This window comes from Thalassophryne amazonica, chromosome 11 (genome assembly GCF_902500255.1).
Source record: "Thalassophryne amazonica chromosome 11, fThaAma1.1, whole genome shotgun sequence".
NCBI lineage: Eukaryota > Metazoa > Chordata > Actinopteri > Batrachoidiformes > Batrachoididae > Thalassophryne > Thalassophryne amazonica.
In genome coordinates this window covers 60,895,557-60,919,540 of record NC_047113.1, presented here as the reverse complement: position 1 = coordinate 60,919,540, position 23,984 = coordinate 60,895,557, and the positions used below count along the sequence as shown (strand labels likewise).

The window sequence follows — 23,984 nt, the reverse complement described above, 5'->3', positions numbered from 1 at the left end:
CTTCTGCTGGGACTGGTTGGGGCTGAGGGAGAGAACCAGGAAAAAGACATGCTGTGGAAGGGAGCAGAGATCGATCACTAATGATTAAATGCAGAGTGGTGCATACAGAGCAAAAAGAGAAAGAAACAGTGCATCATGGGAACCCCCCAGCAGTCTACGTCTATAGCAGCATAACTAAGGGATGGTTCAGGGTCACCTGATCCAGCCCTAACTATAAGCTTTAGCAAAAAGGAAAGTTTTAAGCCTAATCTTAAAAGTAGAGAGGGTAGTAGTAGTAGTAGAGAGTTTATGAGTTATTGTGTTAAAAATATGGCAGGAATGGACTCATCTATCTATCTGTTCCCTCACGACATTTTACAGGGAACATTCCTAGCTTTGGAAAAGCTTTGGGCAACCCTGCAGAAGAACCAAACTAAAAGTGTATTAGCATGATGTTGGGCATTTCCACTGGGCTCATATTTTATTTTCTGAGGCTGCTCATTTGAACTCAACTGTTAAGATAATTTAACAAATCTAAAGTGCAGTGAAACAAAGATGATAGCCGTTAAGTGCTCCAATACATTACATTTTCCCCACAGCCTCACTGCTTTATAGGTATATAGGAGCAAAGGAAACATTTTAGCTGACTTCATTAAGTTTCATTTTCCATTTTATCTCTGCTGAAGTGGACCATTAAGCCAGCGTGCAAGGGTAACTGATCAGCTAATCTGTCTGTGATTTATGTGGCAGAGAAGCTGAAGACTTAACCGAGGCTCAGAACACATTGATTACTGACATGGTTAATTGGCTAAACCCACTGGTACACTGAGACAGGCTTATTGTAAATGTCAAATCAAGCGGCTCATTTGCATTCATGATGTATGGTGTCAATTCCAGCTTCTGCTCAGGCAGCACAAACTGACACACATTGCCGTGGAGGAAAGGCCTGGGACTGTTGCCTCAAATTTGGAACTGACCATCTGGTCTTCCCGAATGTTGGCTTTTGTTGGAACTTTTGTGTGACACAAACTGTATTTGGGGGACATTTCTGACATGTGCAGAACAGAGGAAAAGACAATGTCTAAGAGTTTGGACAACAATATAGTCCCTGAGCCTGCAGAAACTTTTGACCTAGTCGGAACTATAAATGATGAATACGCCACACTGGCAGTCCAGTCTCAGTGTGCCAGGGCCAGGAAATGTATGGTAACCTGCACAGAGTGGTAGTTATAGTAAGGTAATGAATAATAACACAGAGGTCATAATTTAAAAGTGCTCTAATTGTGTTGAAAGGTATGCTATTATTTGTCTGATTATAAAGATTACAAAAAAAACAAAAAAAACAAACAGTTTGGACTGTCTTATTACTGAGCATTATGGTTTTCTGTATGGGGTAAAAACAGGAAAAATTAAGATAAAGGCAGATTTCAGTCAGTTAAAAAAGATAATAACAAAACATGCTCCAGCTTTGGTGAAAGGTGATGGAAATTATTGGTTTAACTAATAGGATTAAAATTTCAATTTAATTTCAATTTACTTTCATTTATATAGCGCCACATCACAACAAGGTTGCCCCAAGGTGCTTCACACAAGTAAGGTGTAACCTTACCAAAATGGAATCGATTCCAAAAATCTATTTCATGGTTTTGAATGCTTGGTTTCCAAAGTAACAAGTTAACAAGGCCACCATCAATTGGATTCAATGACATGATTACTAAGTATAATAGGCAGTGCAAACTATTCTTTTTTTTGTTTGTTTTTTAAAATTCTATCCTATCCTATCTCAAACAATAATTTGCATGAATTTTTGGACAAACTGAACTCATTTTTGTTGTTTCTACTCCATAACTTATGGTCATAGATAGTCCAAAGTATACCTTTTTGATTTTTTGATCAAATAAATAACAAATAATGTGGCATATGTTTCAATATGACTGGAGCATTTTAAAATTTTGAGCTTTGTGTAATCATTCACTGACTCCCTACCTGGCTGTAGCTGCCACTCTGGGAAGGTTGTCATATATTTTTGTGTAGGCTGTGGTAAGACAGGATTGTAAGTGTTGTGTAGTCACCTGAGGTGGTGCCAAAAACCTGCATGGCTCATGGACTAATATGGGTAGCAGATGAAATAGATTGAAGTGTTGGCAAAAAGGAAATATAGCTTTTCAACAATTTTGTTTCTGTTTCATGAGAACAAAATAATCATCCTGGAAATTTTGCCAGGATTTTCTACAATATAAGCACAAGTCAAGTCAAGTCTGGGAGCATGCACTGCTGCTGCAATTTGATGAATTTGTGACACCACGGAACTGCCTTGGGACCTGGATGGCAACAACCCAAGCAGTCAATGGGTACATCCCCATATCCCCAAAATAGCCATCTAACTGCTGCTGCCAGGTGAAGTGTGAACTTCCCCACTTCTCCAGCCACTGGGGTCCTCAATACTCAGGTACCTTTGTGCTGGATCATGCATAGAGAAATGTGCCACATGGCCAAAATATGGAAGCTGACTCTCCCTCACAATGCACAACTCAGTCTCACGAGATTTTTCGTGCTCCCATCATGAAATGAGTCACATTTTTGTGACAAGGTTTTTTTTTTAATCTTACTATTATAAAACCTACCCTTCCCCCTAACCATAACCATAGCCTAAACCCTACCCCTTCCCCTAATCCCTCCAGACCCCGCTGCATCACTTTTCATTTCGTGCTCCTATCACGGAATATATTTGAATGAATTTGTGCTCCCGTTACGAAAATGCAACCCTTTTCATGATAACATCACAAACCAGTAGATTAATGTATATTTCATGATGCTGAATCACGAAATGGTGTGAGATATGGTAGCAATGCAAGTGATACTCCTCACCTAGTCTCCCTAAGTAACTTTTCGTTTGACACCAAGTCATTCCAGTGGTACCCAAGGATCCTCCAAAGAGACCTGGGGCCAAAGACATCCAGTCATCACTTTAGGTCACTGGTGAGCATCCAAGTCTCACAAACCATATAGTACAACCCCAATTCAAATGAAGTTGGGACATTGTGTAAAATGTAAATGTAATGGCACCATAAATGCTGAAAGGTACATCCAGGTTTTGGAACACATGCTGCCATCCAAGCGTCTTTTTCAAAGATGTCCCTGCTTATTTCAGCAAGACAATGCCAAGCCACATTCTGCATGTGTGACAACAGCATGGCTTCGTAGTAAAAGAGTGCGGGTACTATACTGGTCTGCCTGCAGTCCAGACCTGTTGCCCATTGAAAATGTGTGGCACATTATGAAGCGCAAAATATGACAACGGAGACCCCGGACTGTTGAATAATTTAAGTCATACATCAAGCAAGAATGGGAAAGAATTCCACCTACAAAGCTTTAACAATTAGTGTCCTCAGTTCCCAAATGCTTATTGAGTGTTGTTAGAAGGAAAGGTGATGTAACACAGTGGTAAACATACCACTGTCCCAGCTTTTTTGAAACATGTTGCAGACATCCATTTGAAAATGAGCAAATATTTGCACAAAAACAACAGTTTATCAGTTTGAACATTAAATAGCTTGTCTATGTGGTGTATTCAATTGAATATAGGTTGAAGAGGATTTACAAATCATTGTATTCTGTTTTTATTTACATTTTACACAATGTCCCAACTTCATTGGAATTGGGGTTGTAAGACAGGGAGCACCAGGACCCTAAAGACATAGACCGCAATGCTCCTGTAAATATATCAGCATTGGCAAACACCTATGTCCAGTGAGATCATGACTCCATAAACTCTTCCCAGGGTTTGCTGTCTAATCTCTTTCCCTTGAGGTTCAGTCTGAACCAATTAGCTGTTTTGGGGGCTGCGTGATGCACAATTGCACAGAAAATACTGTCATAGGGACATGCTTCAATTTGTTGTATACTGATGAAGAAACCCCCCCCCAAAAAAAAAAAAAAAAAAAGACACGGTGCCAAAAAGGATTGGACTCACTGTACATCTAGGATCAATATATGGATAGTTAGCATTACATTTTAGAAAGATCTCCAACTTCTGTACAAGCAAGGTTCTGTAATAATTTTTCAGAGCATTATATGTTCATGACATTTGATGTGACATTTACTCACTGAGAGAGATCATCGCATGATCCATTTCTACTGTCACGGGATTCTATTTGTGGGTTTTCTAACAGCACAACTTTAATTACAACATGTCATTCAATGTGTTTTTATTTACTCAACTATTCAACACATCATCCAACTCATCATCCTAACAAGTGGGCATAAAAAAGACTACTCAGAAAAAAGAAGAAAATTAATAAAACTATTCCCAGATGAACCTAAATCAACCTCAAAGCATTTCCATGGACTCTCATTTTGTCATCAAGATGTTGGACATTTACAAACTTTTCAAAAATAAAGAATTCAAGGAAACGTGCTGTGTCATTTGGCCTGGGGTGGTGCAGAACAACCACAACAATTTATCCAAATGTCTTTTTGGATTTTCTGAAAGATTAAAAAGCATTTGAATGATGAAAGATACAGTTTCTCCAATATTCTGTATATATTTATATGGAAGCAAAGACAAAATAGTAATATTCCTCCATCACAGGTGAAGGCTCTGAAGGCTTGACCGAATTACGTATAGAAATAATCATACTCACGTGTTGGTAATAGAGGGTTTTTATATGATGTATTGGTCATGTGACTTTGCACCCCATGGCCATTCTGGATTACGACACGGTGGCTGTTGTGATACGCTATGTGCATTTGGCGAACAATTGCAGAAGCTTCAAGAATGGTCAACGTTTGTGCTGTCGTCAGTTGTTCAAACAGAGGTGATAAAAATGAGGCAGGTTGCTCATTTTACAGGCTACCAACAGTTATTGGGCATCAAGCAGTGAAGTGTTATGAGCCTTTTAAGCGAAACAGAGACCTGGCTCAGCAGAAGAGGCAGAGCAGATCTGAAGGAAGCTTTAATATGGCCAGAACCAAGCAGACTGCCCGTAAATCCAAAGCTAAAGCCGCCCGGAAGAGGGCGGTGTGAAGAAGCCTCACCGTTACAGGCCCGGCACCGTGGCACTGAGAGAGATCCGCTGCTACCAGAAATCCACAGAGTTGCTGATCTGCAAGCTGCCCTTCCAGTGCCTGGTGAGAGAAATCGCTCAGGACTTCAAACATGCTGTATGATGGTAAAATGGCTAGCATGGTTGCCTCAGCTTCTGCTTGTATTAGCCATTTAATGATTCAGTAAATTGTCTAGCATACCCCCCACAATGTGACCTGCAGATATTAGAACACTTTGGAAATGAGTGGATTTCCGGGTTTCGAGTACACAGCTCCTGCACATTGTTGACACAGAGAACTGGATTGCTGGCAGGCGCCACATTAAAGTAAACACTAATGAAAGATATGACACAAATGCTAGCATTATAGTCAATGGCTAGATTATCGGTTGCATTTTCAGGTACCATAATCTGTGGTTAAGTCAACTGTGGCTTGTATTATCCATGTTTAACCCCTTAACGCCCATCGTCACATATATGCTACAATCTCTGACTCAAATATGCAACTTACCAAATTGACCTGTATGCCTGTTGTCGCAAATTTACAACATACCATCATTATTATTATAACATTATAACATAAAGTCATTACCAGAATACCCAATATTACTATCTAGTTTTTGTGCAAAAGTGAAATTAATAATCTCAACATTATTTACCATCTACTTAAAGGCAAAAACACACACAAAACTTTTTTTTATATACAGCTATATAAATTTGGGCGTTAAGGGGTTAACTTCAACTCTGTTCAGCATGATCAGCTAAACCCGTCCTCAACAGTCAAAAATGGGTTTAGACAATAGGACACAGCTGCCACCCCCCATCCCTGCCAAATGTTCTCCTTCTTTACTTGTACTTTCATGCTGTTTTCATATCTTAAGCTTGACATCTGGATTAAACTTTCCTCCTTGTTACTTGCCTCTTAATTTCCTATCTCAATTCATAACCCTGCACCTCAACTGTTCCCAAATTCCCTCACCAAATCCCTTTTGTTTTCCTTTCTGACAGCTCTGTTAGAAGTTATAATGGCCGGCAGAGACTGCTTGGAGGCTGGAGACTCATGCTCGAGTGATGAGACCTGCAGTCCACGTCTGCGGACTTTGCGTCAATGTGTGGCGGGTAATGGCAACATAAAGCTGGGTCCCAGTGCCAGAAGCCAATGTGCAAATGCAGTGTCAGCTCTGCTCTCCAGTCCCTTACATGGCTGTCAGTGCAAACGGGGCATGAAAAAGGAGAAGAACTGCCTAAGCATTTACTGGAGCCTTCATCAGTCCATTATACATGGTTAGCGGCCACTGCTGCAAATCTTAGCTTTTTTTTTTTTGCCAGAAAAGTTTGCAAACCTGAATGTAATATTTTGCATGCACTAGCTAATGAGCAATGTTTCATTAAAGATAATATTATGTTTGATGAATGAGTAATGAGCAGATTTTATCTAGGTATAGGCAGATTTTATCTAGGTATAATTATAATTATAATTTATGATTTGGCTGATTGTTTCATCAAAATGACAGCCTGTAAGCATTATTTATGTTTCATACAGTTTAGATGGATTATGTCATTATAACATTCCAGTAGACTTTTCTACTTGTGCCTTTATTCTTCAGGACTAAACCTGGTGGAGAGTTACCCCTATGAGACCATAGAGCGGGATCATGACTACGTCCGCTTGGCTTCTATCACAGCTGGCAAGTTTACTGACCTTGATGAATTCTCACTTGGTTTTTACCATTTTGTCCTTTGAAGAGGTTTTGTTGTTTGCAAAAATATATCTCTCCTGAATTCTTTTTGGAAGCATGCCCAAGGCAATCAGACATCCTAGTGTTCTTCAGTTGAACATGTTCTAGTATCCAAAATATCTTTAGCACAAGCTGTTAATGGCAACCCCATTCATGTCAGTGTGATATGAAACAAGCAGGACCAGAGGGGACACAATGCTCTCACCATCACATGGAAAAATCTACACATGATGCCAAAATAATCCAACATATTCCCTCCCCATAGAGAATATATTAATTTTGGTTTGCCATCAATTTTGCAATTTTTGCAAGCTATAAGTAACCATTTTAAAGTCCTGAATCCAAGTCATTTGAAAGTCAAGACCGTAACGAAATGTCTGTCAGAAAGCTACAAATCCATCCATGTTCTATGATAACACCAGAATATTTTTGTGTCTCTTGTAGCCTTTGAGGACACGCATTAATAAAATGCCATCCCTTACCCTTCAAAATCATACTTGAATGTTCTAAATCAATCATTTTGAAGGTCAAAATCAAAACAAAATACGAAGCACAAAACTACACACCACTATCCATGCACTGTAGCTCGCAAGATGCATTGCAGTGGTAGCAAAAAATAAAGAAAATTAAAAAATAAAATGAAAATAAAGTAAATCAATAATCAGAGTGATAATGCATGAATTTATCAAATGTTATTATACTGAAAAAATGCATTATGCTTCACCATCAAAGAAAGCAATAATTAAACTCAATACTTTCAAGTTTTCTTCATGTTAAAGGTTATGCAATTTCAAACTTTTTAGCATATAACTTCAAAATACCACCACAAATTTGAAAAAGTTGGAATGACATGGAAAATTAAGAAAAGAAAAATTAAAACAAACAAAAAAATAAGTAAAGCGGGGATCCTTACTTTTACTTTGACTTCTGTTCCAGTTGACAGTATGAACCTAAGACATTTCATGTTTTGTTAATAAACATCCACTCCTGCATTTAATGCCTGTAACACATTCCAGAAAAAGTTGGGATGGAGCAATCTAGTCTAAATATAAGATTTGATTACCAGTTATCTTGAGACAACACAGAGGATGATACATGAACATTTCCAAGTCAGTGAATATGTCTTGGACTTCATTTACATCAATTACTAAGAAATACAAACAATATGGTACTGTATGGTAAAGCTGTGTCAAGTAGGCAATTCAAATATTTTTTTTATTTTATTTGCATTTTCCGTATTGTCCTAACTTTTTCCTAGTTTGGAGTTGTAGTAAACAATACAGCACGCAGCATCACGAATGTGACAATTCATAAATACGCTACAACAGATGGAAAAATGGCTCATCTGGATAACACTGGTGCAGATGACTGAGCGTGAACAAAGGCTGCAGTTCAGCTTCTCAGTCATTGTGATTTTTTCAGAAGTGTAATTTCATTTTATATATTTTGGCCAGTTCCTACACCTCATTTAAATCTGTGCCTGTATTGCTTTTGCTGAAGTCACTTTGACAAGTATAATGAAGCACTGTAATGTTGCCTGGTGAAAGCTGGTACACAAATGTCCCCCAAGTACCCTACTAAACCATGGACTCAAGAGAGGGAGCAGTCATGAAAGTTACTTGCACACATCACTCTGAAACTTTCTGTCAACAGGCTGTTTTTAATCACACTGTTGCTGTTCACCTGCAATGGACTGGCGGCCTGTCCAGGGTGTACCCCGCCTTTCGCCCAGTGACTGCTGGGATAGACTCCAGCACTCCTGTGACCCTTAACTGGAAGAAGTGGGTTTCAAAAATGAATGACTGAATGTTGCTGTTCAGTCTGTCATGTCAGCTCTGGGAGCATGTGCTGCTGCCTTGTGTTGCTACCTACATGACACAACGTGTCCCAACCAGAAAAACATCTGCTCCATCCCCGCCTCTCAAAAGTCACCATCTATCTGTCACAGCCAGATGATATGTGAGCATCTCCATGGCCTCGCCCACCCACTGAGGTCCTCAAAACTCTGTGCTGGTTCATGATATTAGAAACGTGCCACATAGCAAAAAACTCACAGCTGATGTTTCCTCACAATGCAAGTAACATGCCTCATCGGATTCTCCAAAGTAACCATCTATTTGACACAAAGCTGTTCTTGGGGTACGTAGTACCAAAGACTTCTAGTCATCACCTGAGGTTACTGGTTAGCATCCAAGACTCACAACTGTACAACAAGGCAGGAAGCACAAAGACTGCAAAGACTTGATTTTCTTGTGAAGGTATTTGCATCTCCAGACACCTCTGTCCAGCAATCTCATGACTCCAAATCACTGTCGGGATAAGTGAATGTCTCTACACACCCTTTTTTAACATCAAAGAGAAAAGTCAATTGTATCTAATTCAGAATTAAGTCAGGTGACTTCAGTTTGTCTCTCTCATTAATGCCTCTGTTTGTGGCATGTTTTGTGTTTCTTTTGTAGCACTGAACTAAATGAAGACAATATCCAGCGTTAAACAGCAGCAAGAACATTATTATTTTAACACAGCAGCTCTGAGAGTTTCTCTTTCACATAAATGTCTAATATCACAAAAAAAGAGCTTGTGAATGGTCACAAAACCAGAGCTAAACAACCAGAGCTAAACATTACTTGTTAGCTCCTCTGTCTGTGGCATCATTCTTTGTTTCAGTAAATGAAACAGAGACGGCGTGCAGCATTAACCAGCAGTGTGCAGCGCTGATCAGTTGCCATGTTCAGTAAAATTTACTCACTAAAGAGCATATCTGAAAAGAACTTAAGTCTCTTTCATTAAATTAATTTGTAACAAGGACAGAAGATAATTTTATAATATAGGCACAATATAGGGTGGCAAAATACAGGGTAATACAAACTATCCCACATAAATCAGCATAAGTTCAGTCCTATTGCTGCCAAAGTCTTCAAATTCACAGGGGACATTCTTGGGACACAGACCTTGGACAAGTTCAAAAATGGCTAACTTTGACCTATTTTAAGCTGCGTTTACACATAATGACGGCAAGTCACAAATGCCACGAAGTATACATTCTTGGCTGCTGATCACGAATGTGATGATTTGGGGCAGAGGTGTCAGGTGTCCTCAGGAACTGCTGCAACCTGTTACCACGTGCTACGATTAATGGCACGTGTTGCTGGAGAATTATTAGGAACCATTACGCACGGTCAAGAATAATGTTCCGCGTTGTTGCACACTGTTGCACACTATCGCGCGTAACAGCGCATCGTTAAGTTCTGTCACATTGACACACACCCATATTCATCCATCAGCTGCTGAACAATTCAGATCGCTCCACTTTGCTCCTCAAAATCCACAGCAGAACAACTTTGTGATTGCATGCTTAGTTGGGCTCTGTGCCATGGAGTGGCGCAGAGAGGAGGAGGAGATGGAGAGAGCCAGATGTGTGGCTCCACGCGGCTCTCATCTCACTCGTTTTCCCAAACATCAGGCACATACAGCAGGTGGAACACCTACAGGAGCATGCTGATGAGCATTGGAACGAAACTTTTAGCCAACTTTGCGTCACTATCCTTCTTCAGCATACTGCAGCAATGGAACTGAATGCAGTGCAGCAGGGTTTAATTGTGCGCACATCAGAGAAGAACGCTGTCACGCTCTATTAAGGATCAACACTAATCAAGATGGATCAACATGCTCATTCGTGGAAGATTTTTTGACAGCCAAAAACATTCTCCACGAATATCACGCACCAACACGCACTATTAAGAACTTATTCAGATGCGTTAAGTCACGTTAAGAATGTCAGGAATGTGCCAAGAATGACGCAAATATGACATTTGTAACACGTCCTGCCTTTGTGTAAACGCAGCATTCTGTTTCCTATTTTTATGCTAGGAGCCATGCATATACGTTTTTTTTTGGGGGGGTGGTGGCCAATCAGAGTAGAGAGGCACCGTGACATCACTGGCTGGCCACTGTGTTTCTGGGTAAATCTAACATCTTTCTCATATATTATGTAAAAGCTAGCGACAAATAAACACTTCTAAACCTGAAACCACTGTTTTTGTAACCTGACAACACCTCATGAGTGATTTACAAAACATCTCGCAGATGTCAGCGCGCACTCGCATTATATGCAGTCAAAGGTAACTTCCTCTCTTCTCAAAATCTCATGTATGCGTACACGTATGCCCTCCTGCAGACGCTGTTAAAATGTAAATAAAATATTGTTTATGACTGATTGAGTTTATTCTACAACATCAGTACAAACATACAGAGCTGAATGTATCAACACTGATAACAGCGTAAAAGGCTTATTTCCATTGTGCTACTTGTGAAATTGTCACGTGACAAAATAGTGGGGCTTGACTGAACATGTGCAAATTGTAAATTGTAAACAAGACATTAAGATCTGAATATTTAATGGAAATAACAATAAATGTGTGTGTGTATGTGTATAAATATATATATGGTGAAGTTAAGCCATGATGATGACGATATTTTTAAATTGAAGAGGAACATGAATAATACATATGAGTGAGGCAAATTCTGCTTGTTTGATAATGTAACAGAGCATGCTCTTGTCTAAGTGTGCATTTTGTTATTCTGGTCCTCAGGAAATGAGTGTCCATAGCTTATTTACACACACATACACTTACAGCCTGAGGGTGAACTTCATTTCCAGAGTACTTATCCCAACATAAGATCCAAACAAGACAAAAACACTTCACACAATGTTGACTAGGTGAACTGAACATCCAGTCAGGTCCATAATTATTCAGACAGTTACACAATTCTTATAATTTTTGCAGATCACCACAGTGGGATTGAAAAATGTATCAGCAGCAATGCCTTCTTTGTTTGTCTAACCATTTACAGGCTCTGTAAATGGAGGGTCTGTGTATGAAAGTGGCTGTAATTACTACTGAAACACAAAAGAATATTTTTGTTAAACTCTGTGAAATAAAGCTTCATTTCAACTCTACTGTTGTGGTCTACACACAGGCAAAATTACAGTAAGTGTGCCACTGTCCAAATACTTATGGGCTGGATTGTACGACACCACTCACATGTGTGTATATGCATTGTTCTGGCACGGATTTGTACATTTTCCCTTTGACCTTACTTCCATCCACAGACTCGGATGTTGGCATGACAACAGTGAATCGCTGCTTGGATGCAGCCAAAGCTTGCAACGTGGACGACCTGTGCCAGAAGCTTCGCACAGAATACGTCTCAGCTTGCATCAAACCCACCGCCAAGTCCGGCCTGTGCAACCGAGCTAAATGCAATAAGGCTCTGCGCAGGTTCTTTGACCGCGTCCCCGCTGACTACACACACGGGCTGCTCTTCTGCCCGTGCACGGACACGGCATGTGCAGAGCGGCGGCGGCAGACTATAGTTCCCAGTTGCTCTTACGAAAGCACGGAAAGGCCCAGCTGTCTCACACAGATGCGGATCTGCAAAGCCGACTATGTGTGCAGGTGAGAACACAACTACACGGAAGCCTGCGATGAGCTTCTGTTTGCTCCAGTCTCAAGTCAATAAAAGATGTTCAAGCTCCACCTCAATACAATAAAACATTGTGATAATATGATTGTAATATCCAGCTGTATTTTGCTTAATAATATGCTCATCTCTTTTTCATGGTTTCCCAAATCAGCAAAGGCCGTTTATTTGAGTATTCCTTGGATATCGGTTTTTGGATGTACTCACAATATTAGGGCCAGTGCTGTTTGGCACCACGGCTCTTCGAAACCAAATAAACAGCCATTCAATCACCAAAATGGCCCACTGTTTTACCCTCAAGCTTTCTACCACCACTGCTTAGAACACCCCAGAGAGCCAGTTGGAATAACACATTAAATATTTAGTGCAGATAAAGAGCCAGATGGATCAGAGTTATCGCTCATTGCTATCTCTGGTCATGACCATTATTTTTCACAGCCCCATTAAACTCAAAGGGCTTTACTAATGATGCCAGGTCTGGGGATGAAACATATTACTCTATCACTTTCACATCATAGTCCAGTAACTTCAGTCTTCACCATTAAATCACATTTCTTAATGTCAGAAATCCACACATTTAATCAAATATCCAAGTAATGGTAGAAAAAAGTGGAATAAAAATGGCCAGCTTTATTTCCACACGCAGAATACAGCAGAAATTAATGTCATCCATCTGAATGCCATAATATTTCTTAATTTCTCATTTATAACCATTATGAGCCAAAAAATGTTCCATTTTTTACACTTATATACAAGATGTACGCCATCAATAACTGTGAAATAATTACATTACGCAGTGAAAGAACGAGTAGATGTTCTACACATGTGATATTCATGGACAGGCATTCCCAAACTTGTCATGACCAACTTTGAAATATGAAAATCTCCTGCAGCCCACTCAAACCTTTAATCATGATTTTGATTGACACATAACACAATGCTGACATATTTCCATATATTATGTTCAAGGGCAGATAAGTGAAGAACAACACATACAGTATTTTCCGGCGTATAAGTTGCACGGGCGTATAAGTCTGTATTGTCAGCATTTTAATTTGGGATTTTTGTGCATTGTTGTTGTGCAGATTTTATTTTTGGCATTATCATTGGTCTTTAGTCTTTATCATTGGAGCTTATTTTGTTTAGTGCTTTGATTCCTGGGAAATCCCTACATAAACAGTCACTGTAATAACTATAATTAATAACAAATGTGTACCGTAATTTTGAGGTGTAATTTTATTTACACCTCATTCCCAAACTAGTTAAAAAAAAAAAATGCAACTTACAGTGTAGTTCAGAAAAAAATAAGAATTGAATTCCCTTGGCTTTGTGTTACTACTTCTGAATACATTTTAAAAATAAACCTGAATACTTTTGGGTACTTTTAAAATTTAATACGAAATTAAAAATAAATCTTTCTGTTAACCTCTCATGGACCACTGGCAGCACTTTCATGGCCCACCAGGGAACCATAAGTCTTCTAGTTCTTACCAATTACTGAACTCGTCCTTTGTTACATTCGATATACAAGTTCACATCTATTGTACTGCACTTGAAGAATTACCAGAGTACCTTACTGTTACATAATAAGTACTTCACAACTTCCATCTTCAAAATGCTCTTGAAAGGTTCAATAGGGTTACAGTCGAGTGGCATTATGAAGCACAGGAATACTTTGTTCTGTAAGAAATCACCTGTGGCCTTGCAAGAATCTTTGACGTGACTGTCATTGTTCAGGTACTTGACAGCCCAGTAATTCAGCATTTTGCTGTACATCTGAATTCACGAGGTCACACCAAGTAAGAGCTTTCCCACTTTACTGTTTCAATGTGTGGGAAACACATTTCTCCACTTTGTGAAGCACACATTCTGGCTACCATGTGAAACAAAACTGGTTTACGTTAACCTTATCCCTGATTATGTGTATAAACCTGTGAATTATTAATGGCCTCACAGGCCACACCCATCTGCACTGGTCCCTTCGCTTTTGTCTCTTTTGCAGCAGACATATTATTACAGCCATTGCCATGTTCAATGTTGAGCCTGTGCAGCGCCTCTATTCAATGCATTTCTTAACATCCCAACATAAAATAAAGGACATATAAAGGAAGTATGTGGGCAGTGACACCTACATTGTTTTACATTACCCATGTAGATTTACATATGTAAATTGGACACAAATGAACCTGAAGTCTGAAAGTAATTCACTCGGACAAATGCAACACTGTATTGAAGGTGTAGTGATTGACTTGACAACTGATAATCTGCAGATCAATAACTAGGCTCAGAAAAAAAAAAGTCAGCTTTTAATTATACTCATTGCCTTCAACAGCTTTCTTATATGTTCAGTATTTAGGGTCCATCCAGAAAGTATTCACAGCACTTCACTTTTAACACATTTTGTTAAGTTACATCCTTATTCCAAAATGAAATGAATTCATTTCTCCCCTCAAAATTCTACTCACAACACCCCATAATGGCAACAAAAAAGTGTTGTTTTTTTTATTTAAAATTTGTTAAAAAAAAAAAAAAATCACAAGAACATAAGCATTCACGCCGTTTGCTCAATATTTTGTTGATGCACCTTTGGCAGCAATTACAGCCTCAGTTCTTCTTGAATATGATGCCACAAGCATGTTACACCTATCTTTGGGCAGTTTTGACCATTCCTCTTTGCAGCACCTCTCAAGCTCCATCAGGTTGAATGGGGAGTGTCGGCGCACAGCCATTTTCAGATCTCTCCAGAGATGTTCAATCAGATTCAGGTCTGGGCTCTGGCTGGATCACTCAAGGACATTCACAGAGTTGTCCTGAAGCCACTCCTTTGATATCTTGGCTGTGTGCTTAGGATCATTGTCCTATTGAAAATGAACCGTCGCCCCAGTCTGAGGTCAAGAGCGCTCTGGAGCAGGTTTTCATCCAGGATGTCTCTGTACATTGCTGCATTCATCTTTCCCTCAATCCTAACTAGTCTCCCAGTTCCTGCCGCTGAAAAACATCCCCAGAGTATGATGCTGCCACCACCATGCTTCACTGTAGGGATGATGCCTGGTTTCCTTCAAACATGACTCCTGGCATTCATGCCAAAGAGTGAAATCTTTGTCTCATTAGATCAGAAAATTTTGTTTCTCATGGTCTGAGAGTCCTTGAGGTGCCTTTTGGCAAACTCCAGGCAGGCTGCCACATGCCTTTTACTAAGGAGTGGATTCCGTCTGGCCACTCTACCATACAGGCCTGATTGCTACAGAGATGGCTGACCTTCTGGAAGGTTCTCCTCTCTCCACAGAGGAATGCTGGAACTCTGACAGAGTGAACATCGGGCTCTTGGTCACGCCCCTAACTAAGGCCCTTCTCCCATGATCGCTCAGTTTAGATGGGCGACCAGCTCGAGGATGAGTCCTGGTGGATCTGAACTTCTTCCATTTATGGATGATGGAGACCATTATGCTCACTGGGACCTTCAAAGCAGCAGAAATGTTTCTATAGACGTCCTGAGATTTGTGCCTCAAGATAACCTTGTCTCGGAGGTCTAGTGGCAATTCCTTTGACTTCATGCTTGGTTTGTGCTCTGGCATGCATCAACTGTGGGACCTCATATGTAGACAGGTGTGTACCTTTCCAAATCATGTTCAATCAACTGAATTTACCCCAGGTGGACTCCAGTTAAGCTGTAGAAACATCTCAAGGATGATCAGTGGAAACAGGATGCACCTGAGCTCAATTTTGAGCTTCATGGCAAAGGTTGTGAATACTTATGTGATAAATTATAAATTTGCAAAAATCTCAAAAGTAGTTTTTCACATTGTCATTATGGGGTATTGTGTGTAGACGTTTGAGTAAAAAAAATGAATTTCATCTATTTTGGAGTAAGGCTGTGACAAAAAATGTGGAATAAGTGAAGCGCTGTGAATACGTTCCAGATGTACCACACATGGCTCACAATATGCTAAACTGTAACACAAAGGTCAATTTTTCAAGATACATGTTTTTATTGCAAACTAGTTTGAAATTGTAGTACACATATATTTCTTTCATGAACCACAAAGCTCAAGATAACTCATTAACTATTAACTTTAAAAATTTCACTTTTCCATAATGGAAAAGTGAAATTAATAAGAGTATGGACCCTTGCAGATGTTATTTTTGACAGACAATTCTGAGGTTGTTTTCAACTTGTTATAATTTCTTAATACGCGGATCTTTTATACAAACTGACGATGTATATTGGAGAATACATATTTCAAAGTAGAATGCCCATCTAAGTGTAAATGTTAGCTATAGTTTATGTGACTTTTAACCATCTATATCTCCCACTTGGTTTTGACAGATGGCGTAACATCCGCAAGGGTCATTTTTTTATTAAATTTTTTTGTACTTAAAATTGACTCGAGGGCCTTTTATTTACTTTACATTTTTCATTTCATGGGTTTTCTATTGACTAACGCACAATGCAATTGCCTTGAGGTTGGTTTGAAAAAAATATGACCTGGTTGAAAAAGTGAGGTCCAATCGTGTTATAATATGTGATGAAAAAAGTGGATTTTCCAAACTTCTTTTCAATTTTTCTTTATTTTATGAGCAACGAAATACACTCAAATTATGCATACTATATATACATTAGTTACATTAGTGTTAACAATAACAAACATTTCTATTCAACAATCCATATTTAATAAACACATTCATGAAGTACCTCAGGTGTAATATAACGGTTTAGCATATTGTGAGCCATATACATAATTGGTAAATTGTAAACCGATAAACACCACTGCATTGTAGAAAAATGAAACATTCACACATTCTTATTTATCAAGTGTGACTGTGTGATTTATTTGCTTTCAGAGTATGTGTACTCGTTCATGCGATGTGCTGCACAGCAATACACAGAAGTTCAAGGATAAATCATGTTCATGCTGAACAATGCACTTCACTTCTGTAGGTCTCGCCTGGCACAGTTTCAGTACGACTGTGAACCATCCAATATGGATTCCACTGGCTGCAAGCAAGCGAACTATGGAGCCTGTCTCCTCGCCTACACAGGACTTATCGGTGGGTATAAACCCGAGAGGTGAAAGACACACTGAAGGAAAAAAATGGAAGAAGAAAATGAAGTGAACAGTAGAAGGAGCACAAAAAGTGAAGAGATCACTGAATAAATGCAATACGTAATTGAAGACTTGTAACATGTAATATCTGAAAGGAGGAAAAATAAAAACAAGCAGGATTTGTAGAGGAAGACGTGACTAAAAAATTGTGAAGGGAAATAGAAACAATAAATCAGTGCAACAGTGATGGAAGAGAAGTGTGTAACCAAAATTCACAGTTAAATGATTAAGATGGAACTGCACAGCATATTCAGACTACTACAGTTTACCTAAGCTACATTATCAGTTACACAAAAAGCTACTGAGATTTGAATGTCGTTAACCTAATTGGGCTACACATAATTAATTATTCCCCAACACTGACTGTTATATTCATGATTTGCTTTAACACCTTTTCTCATCTCTGTGCTACACATTCAATACACTGCCATAATCGCTGTGACGTTATTGTCTCCGGTTATCAATGCTCAGCACACTTTAGTGCAAAAGGAACTGGAGAGTAAGCTTGAACTGCAGTGACGGGTCTGTATAAATTATTATACATTAAACCACCAGTAACACCGTGTAATCGTGGGAATACAATAGTGGCTGATGAATGGGGACGAGTGAAGCCCATTGTTAGATATTTTGCAGTGCCATTGTTCCAAGTGAGGTGTACTGTGCTGCAACATCAAAAGCATCTGTACAAGCATCAAAACCCATCCTCCTGCATTAGTCATTCAGGTAATACTTTACTTGAACATCATGTCATAATTGTGACATGACACTGTCATAACTGTTACGTGACAGTCATGAATGTGTCATAAACATTATGTCAATGTCATAAATGTTTATGACTGCTGTCACACCATGCTCAGACTTGGACCCGCAGTCTGGACGTGCAAAGTAACAGAGGTACAAATTAAAGTTCAGTTCTGACACTCGCCGATTTGAGTAAAGTGGAACCGGAGTCATCCATCCATCCATCCATCCATCCATCCATTTTCTTCCGCTTTATCCGGAGTCGGGTCGCGGGGGCAGCAGCTCAAGCAAAGCCACCCAGACCTCCCGATCTACACACACCTCCCCCAGCTCCTCCGGGGGAACCCTGAGGCGTTCCCAAGCCAGCCGAGAGATGTAGTCCCTCCAGCGTGTCCTGGGTCTTCTCCGGGGCCTCCTCCCGATGGGACGTGCCCGGAACACCTCACCAGCGAGGCGTCTAGGGGGCATCCGGAAAAGATGCTGAGGAGCTCGACTCTGAGCTCCTCACCCTATCTCTAAGGGAGCGCCCAGCCACCCTGTGGAGGAAACTCATCTTGGCCGCTTATACTCGCGATCTCGTTCTTTCGGTCATGAGCCAAATCTCATGACCATAGGTGAGGGTTGGAACGTAGATCGATCGGTAAATCGAGAGCTTTGCCCCCTGCTCAGCTCTCTCTTCACCACGATGGTCCACACATTTACAGCATACCTTTGATTTGGAGGTGATGATTGTAGAAAGAAAAGCTTGTTGAGGTTCAAATGAGTCTATAATAAAGCATAATCCAGAGATGGAGAACTTTAAATATGTCACATACGTCAGTGCCTGACACGGGGTTACAGAGCTGCAGAAGCATAAATCAGGCTTTAAATTAATTAACTAAATCATCATAAATACTCAATTTATGTGAATTTGATAGCTTAACTATTTATTTATTTTGATAGCACCTATACCTGGATGTGTTCCTGTATGTGGTTAACTGATTTTAAAAAAAATGTTGAAAATATAAAAGGTTCATTCAGTAGTTCAGTGCAGTTGGAACCAAAATGGTGCCATGTTCTGAGTTGACACCATTCTCTCAATTAAGGCACACTAGTCTGAACTGGGCATCACATTACTGTCATTCTCTTATAGATGGAATGTTAACCATCAAGGGTTGAATACAAATGTCTGCCATATTCATGATCATTCGTTGCATGGCATGATGCTCCAACGGAGTGTTCAAATAATAGCTCTGCTGGTTGCATCACGTCAAAATATCAGTCAGCCTTCTCGAGACCAGTTCAGTTCTTGTTCTGTCATCAAGAGTCTCTGAATTGTGTGCATTTCACGTAAGACTATATGTCCTGCATAAACTCTCATAACATCAGTCACAGGTTTTCTGAAGAGTGGGTTTAAAGCTCAAGTCTGCCGGTGTTCCGTTGAGATGAGGTGAACGCCGAGATGAGGTGCATTGCGCTACTGCGCATGTGGAGATGATGTAACTTGCTCAACGTGCAACTGCGCATGCGCATTTTTTTTTTTTTTGTTTGTTTGTTTTTTCCAAGTCAGAGTTTTTATAGTAAGTAAAACATTTTCTGTATTTTACGTTAGGAGCATAAATCTATGTATATGTATATTTTGCCTGTCAAAATAAGCTAACTCCAGGTTAAAAATACTTATTTTATAGTGAGTAGATTTTATACATTACTACGTTCAGATGAACAATTTATACATTTACTTGCCCGTCAAAATAAGCGAACTTCGTCAAGTAATTTTTTCAGTGCATACATGTGCAGTTACGCGAGGAACCTCATCTCAACGACTCACCTCATCTCGACAGAACACTGGTTCCAGATGTCACCATCTTGGCAATGCCTGGCTCTGCCAAACTCCTGGCCAATCCATAAATGGATGAAGAAATGGAGTGTGGGCAAGACCGGCTTGATGTGGGCAAGAAGAACGAAGGCCCATCTTGCAGTTACCAAACAAGCGAATGCTAACAAGTTAGCCATGGTTTGGGTGATTGGTCAATGCATATTTTTATGGACTGGGTGGTGGCTTTCATCGTGGATGACTTTAGTCTGGGTATTAAAAACTAAAATCTACAGACAGCCTCATTACTTGTGGTACCATTAATGTAGCTAATGTCAGCAAGATATCAATACCTGCTAATTCATACTAACAGTGCTAACATAAAAAATGAAATAATACTAAAATTTCCCTCAGTGGAAAAACTGAAGCACTGGCTGCTCACAGCTAGCTATATTTTCTTGGATATTTGCAACAAAATGGTGTAAAAGGACAAACACAATTGAGCCCACAGCAGCTAGCAGTCACTGCTAGTGGGGCCTAGCACATGAGGTGTCACTCAAACTGACCACATCCCTAATTATTCATCACTTTATGGCTTAAAATCTTTTAAACTGATGAGTTATATAAAACATTTCCCCCCTGTACTAGCTATAAAGACCAAAACCATTTTTTTCTGTACTCAAGTGTAAACATGTTCATTTCTGCTGTAAAGTTGCAGATTTTTAGCAGGGGGGTTCTATGGGGAGTGACTCACTTTTGGAGCCAGTCCAAAGGGGCCATTCAAAGAACTGCAAGGTTTGGCACTTTGCAATTATTTTATTTTTCAGTACTGGAGATTCCAGTGGGCGTTTAATTGATTGCAGGGATCAGAGTGTGCAGCCTATTAGCAATGGTCATGTGTGCAAAAAAGAAGAGAGAAGATGAATTAAAAAGCGCTCAGGGGGAAATATGAAGAAGTGTGTCAATAATCAAAGACTTGGTTGACAGCAGAAAACATTGGATGAGCTGCTTGAACGATGCACAGTGTCACCATGCTCTTTCACTCCCTCTCAGACTTTCTTCGTCTTTGTTTGGAAAGTTTGTCCAATTTGTCAAATGTTACAGCGTAAATTATCTGATATGAAGTTATTATTTTTATGTACAGTACACTAGTCTGTCTTTCCCGTCACACACTCATGCGTAAAATTGTCACAAACCTGGAGTTCCTTCAGCTTGAATAAAATGGTGCAGAAAAGGAGGAAAATGACTACCTGAGTAACACATTTAATGAGTTGCATCAATTAATGAACAAAGCGTCACAGCGGCCTCTCTCTTGAAACAGTTCATCGGATTTGTCAAACACTGCAAAGTAAGACCAAATGATTGCATATTAAGATGTTTTTTTAAATGCAACTTAGTGACTCTGCACACTTCTCCATCCTATCCAGCAGAAACAACACATTCAACAAGCAGCATCAATTATACACAATAAATCACAGTAGTCTCTGTTTCACATTCTACAGAGAAACAGTTGATTGCATCTGTCAAATGTAACAAAGTAAGAACACATTCTGAATGGATCCGTGAGGACTTCTAGTTCAAACATGCATGTTGGAGACATGGCTGTTCTCAGTGGTGCTGTCAACACGAGCCCTCTCAGGACACCCAGCCAAGCGTGTAGCACACTGAACATATTAGCTACAACCTTGTGATCTTTGTTTTGCTATGTAACCTTCCATCCATACAACAGCACGGCTGAAACCATTCATGCATGCATCCCCATATCATATGACTTCAATCTGTCACAGCCGTCCACGTGCAAAAGAACACTACAGTCTTTATTCTTGTACTGCCAGAGACTAAGAATCTTCACCATTGAAAGATCAACACCTTGAGGGTCAGTTGATTTGGCAATCGGTCACATTGTGTCCTGCTGAAACACAAATTCCATTTGAAGCAACTGTATGTACCACCACACCCTAATCAATATGTTGATTTCTTCTGAATAAGTCAAATGCAAAAAATTCTCTTCAAAGGATGCTAAAATAAGTATTTCCTTGTTGCTAAATCTGGTGCAGCAGAAATCAGAATATTTACAAAGATCTTTCAAATGGTGATACCAGCACCACGTTTGACACAAAAACTCCTTAAGCCCTGGTCAGACAGAATAATAAAGCCATGAAAAATGAGCCACGTATGGATTTGTCAGAAATTTCAGTGATTATTCGAATAATGAGCTCTTCTGAAGGAATTGCAAGAGAGTGGAACTCAGAGTGGAACCTGCCCACATTGTCACAGAACACATTTCTTGCACAAGAGTCTTTCACAACAAGAGCACAAGACAAACGGATGATGTCATCACAAGTCTGACACTGAAAAGGAGGAAAAACATCATGAAACTTATTTTTTGCTTTTTCAATATGCTGGAGTCAAAGAACTAATTTCATTTCGGGTGGCCATTTAACCAACTTTCTTACAAAGGTGGGGGTGGGCGGATGGTCAGCCCTGGGCCCTCAGATGCGCGAATATGGTATATAATATTTATAAGTATACTACATAGAAAGACATGGTAAATGTCACATTTGATTTTATCTAGACAGCGGATGTTTTGTTTTATTAAAAACAGGCCACTATAAATTAATGTTTAACTGTGGTGTTTTCTGTGCTAAAGAAGATTATTGAATGAAAATAAAGAAATGCACGCCCAAACAGTGTATGGTCACACCATCCCTGGTTCTCAAGACCAAGCACCTAAGTGGCTCTACTCTACTCTGTTTTACTCTTCTATTCTACTCTTTTTTCTTTTTTTTTACATATTTAGATATACCTTAGTATATACTAGTAGAGTTCTACTTTAGAATTGGAATATATTATAGAAGACATACCTTACTGAATTTTCATTGAGAATTACTGTGAATTAAATTTATGAGTGGGTGCACTGATTACACAAAACTGGGTACGGCAGCACCAAGGTTTCAAAAGTGTACAATTGGATACAATCTCAGCCCTTAAAATTGCTTTTGCCTTTGATAAATCATGCAAACCTTACCCACTTGCATCATTAACGCCCACCTATTTAAGCATTCAGGTGGACACACCCCAAAATCCATATTTGAGACTAAATCCTCAGCGTGCACCATTAATAAATCAACATGCACTTTTTTCCCCAGGAGGTATTGTGTTTGTGCGTGTTTTTACATTTGTCAGAAAATAACCCCACTCTGCCAGCTACATAACATTTCTTTAACCCAACACTAAGCCTAATACTCCATTTTACCTCATACTGTGGATGGGTTTAGTTTGTCCGGTCAGTAAAAGTCCAGCCATTTGTTTTCCCACACAGTGGAAAGAGAAGCAAACAAACCAAATGCATTTCAACAACAGAAAATAATGCCCCTTAGCACAAACTTACACTTGCCATTTTCATTCCTACCTTGTATTTTTTAAAAGCACTTGAATCCCACCTCTGCTGTGTTTCCACACACAAAAGTAGCTTCTCCGACATAAAGAGAGTAAACTGGCATTTCTATGAATCCACCAAAGCCCACAAATAATATACAAGGCAGTTCACAAAGAGTCAGTCAGTAGCACTAGAATATTATTGCTTCCTAGCATCTGGTCAGTGCATAGGAAATGCATTAATGTTTCAGTGCATGAAGCGTTACGATTATCAGGGCTTTATCAAAGAAGAATGAATAAATAATATGGACTGAAGCGTGGTTTGGTTTCTCTGCAGGAAGTTCAATAACTCCCAACTATGTTGACAACTCCACGACGAGTGTGGCTCCGTGGTGCTCCTGCTCGGCCGCTGGCAACCAGAAAGAAGAGTGCTATGATTTCCTGGGATTCTTTACTGACAATATCTGTCTCCGTGAGTGTCCCTCTATCCACAATATCTACTGTAATAGAATTTACTGGCTCAGGGCTTATGTGGTGAAGGTCGATTCTTGGGACGGGTTTGCTCTCATTTGACACTGGAGTACAAATTTTAACTGCTATTTTCGGGCAGCGGTTTCCTGTTATACTGTTGAGGAGAGTGGCTGATCTGTTTTTACAGCATTTTGTTTAACGCTAGATTTTTTTTCCACGTTTAATGACTCCATTGCAGACAGTTTTGAAC

General features: G+C 39.6%; 1 protein-coding gene across 1 annotated transcript in view; it reads left to right on the top strand.

Annotated features, from left to right (window-relative positions):
* The window catches only part of gfra4b (GDNF family receptor alpha 4b), a 117,041-nt gene that overhangs the window by 80,012 nt on the left and 13,045 nt on the right, over positions 1–23,984 (top strand). The window contains exons 2-6 of the mRNA XM_034181936.1: positions 6,033–6,308; positions 6,632–6,712; positions 11,877–12,222; positions 17,187–17,296; positions 23,601–23,735. Of these exons, the coding sequence (XP_034037827.1) occupies positions 6,033–6,308; positions 6,632–6,712; positions 11,877–12,222; positions 17,187–17,296; positions 23,601–23,735 (948 nt within the window). The remainder of the gene's footprint in view (positions 1–6,032; positions 6,309–6,631; positions 6,713–11,876; positions 12,223–17,186; positions 17,297–23,600; positions 23,736–23,984) is intronic.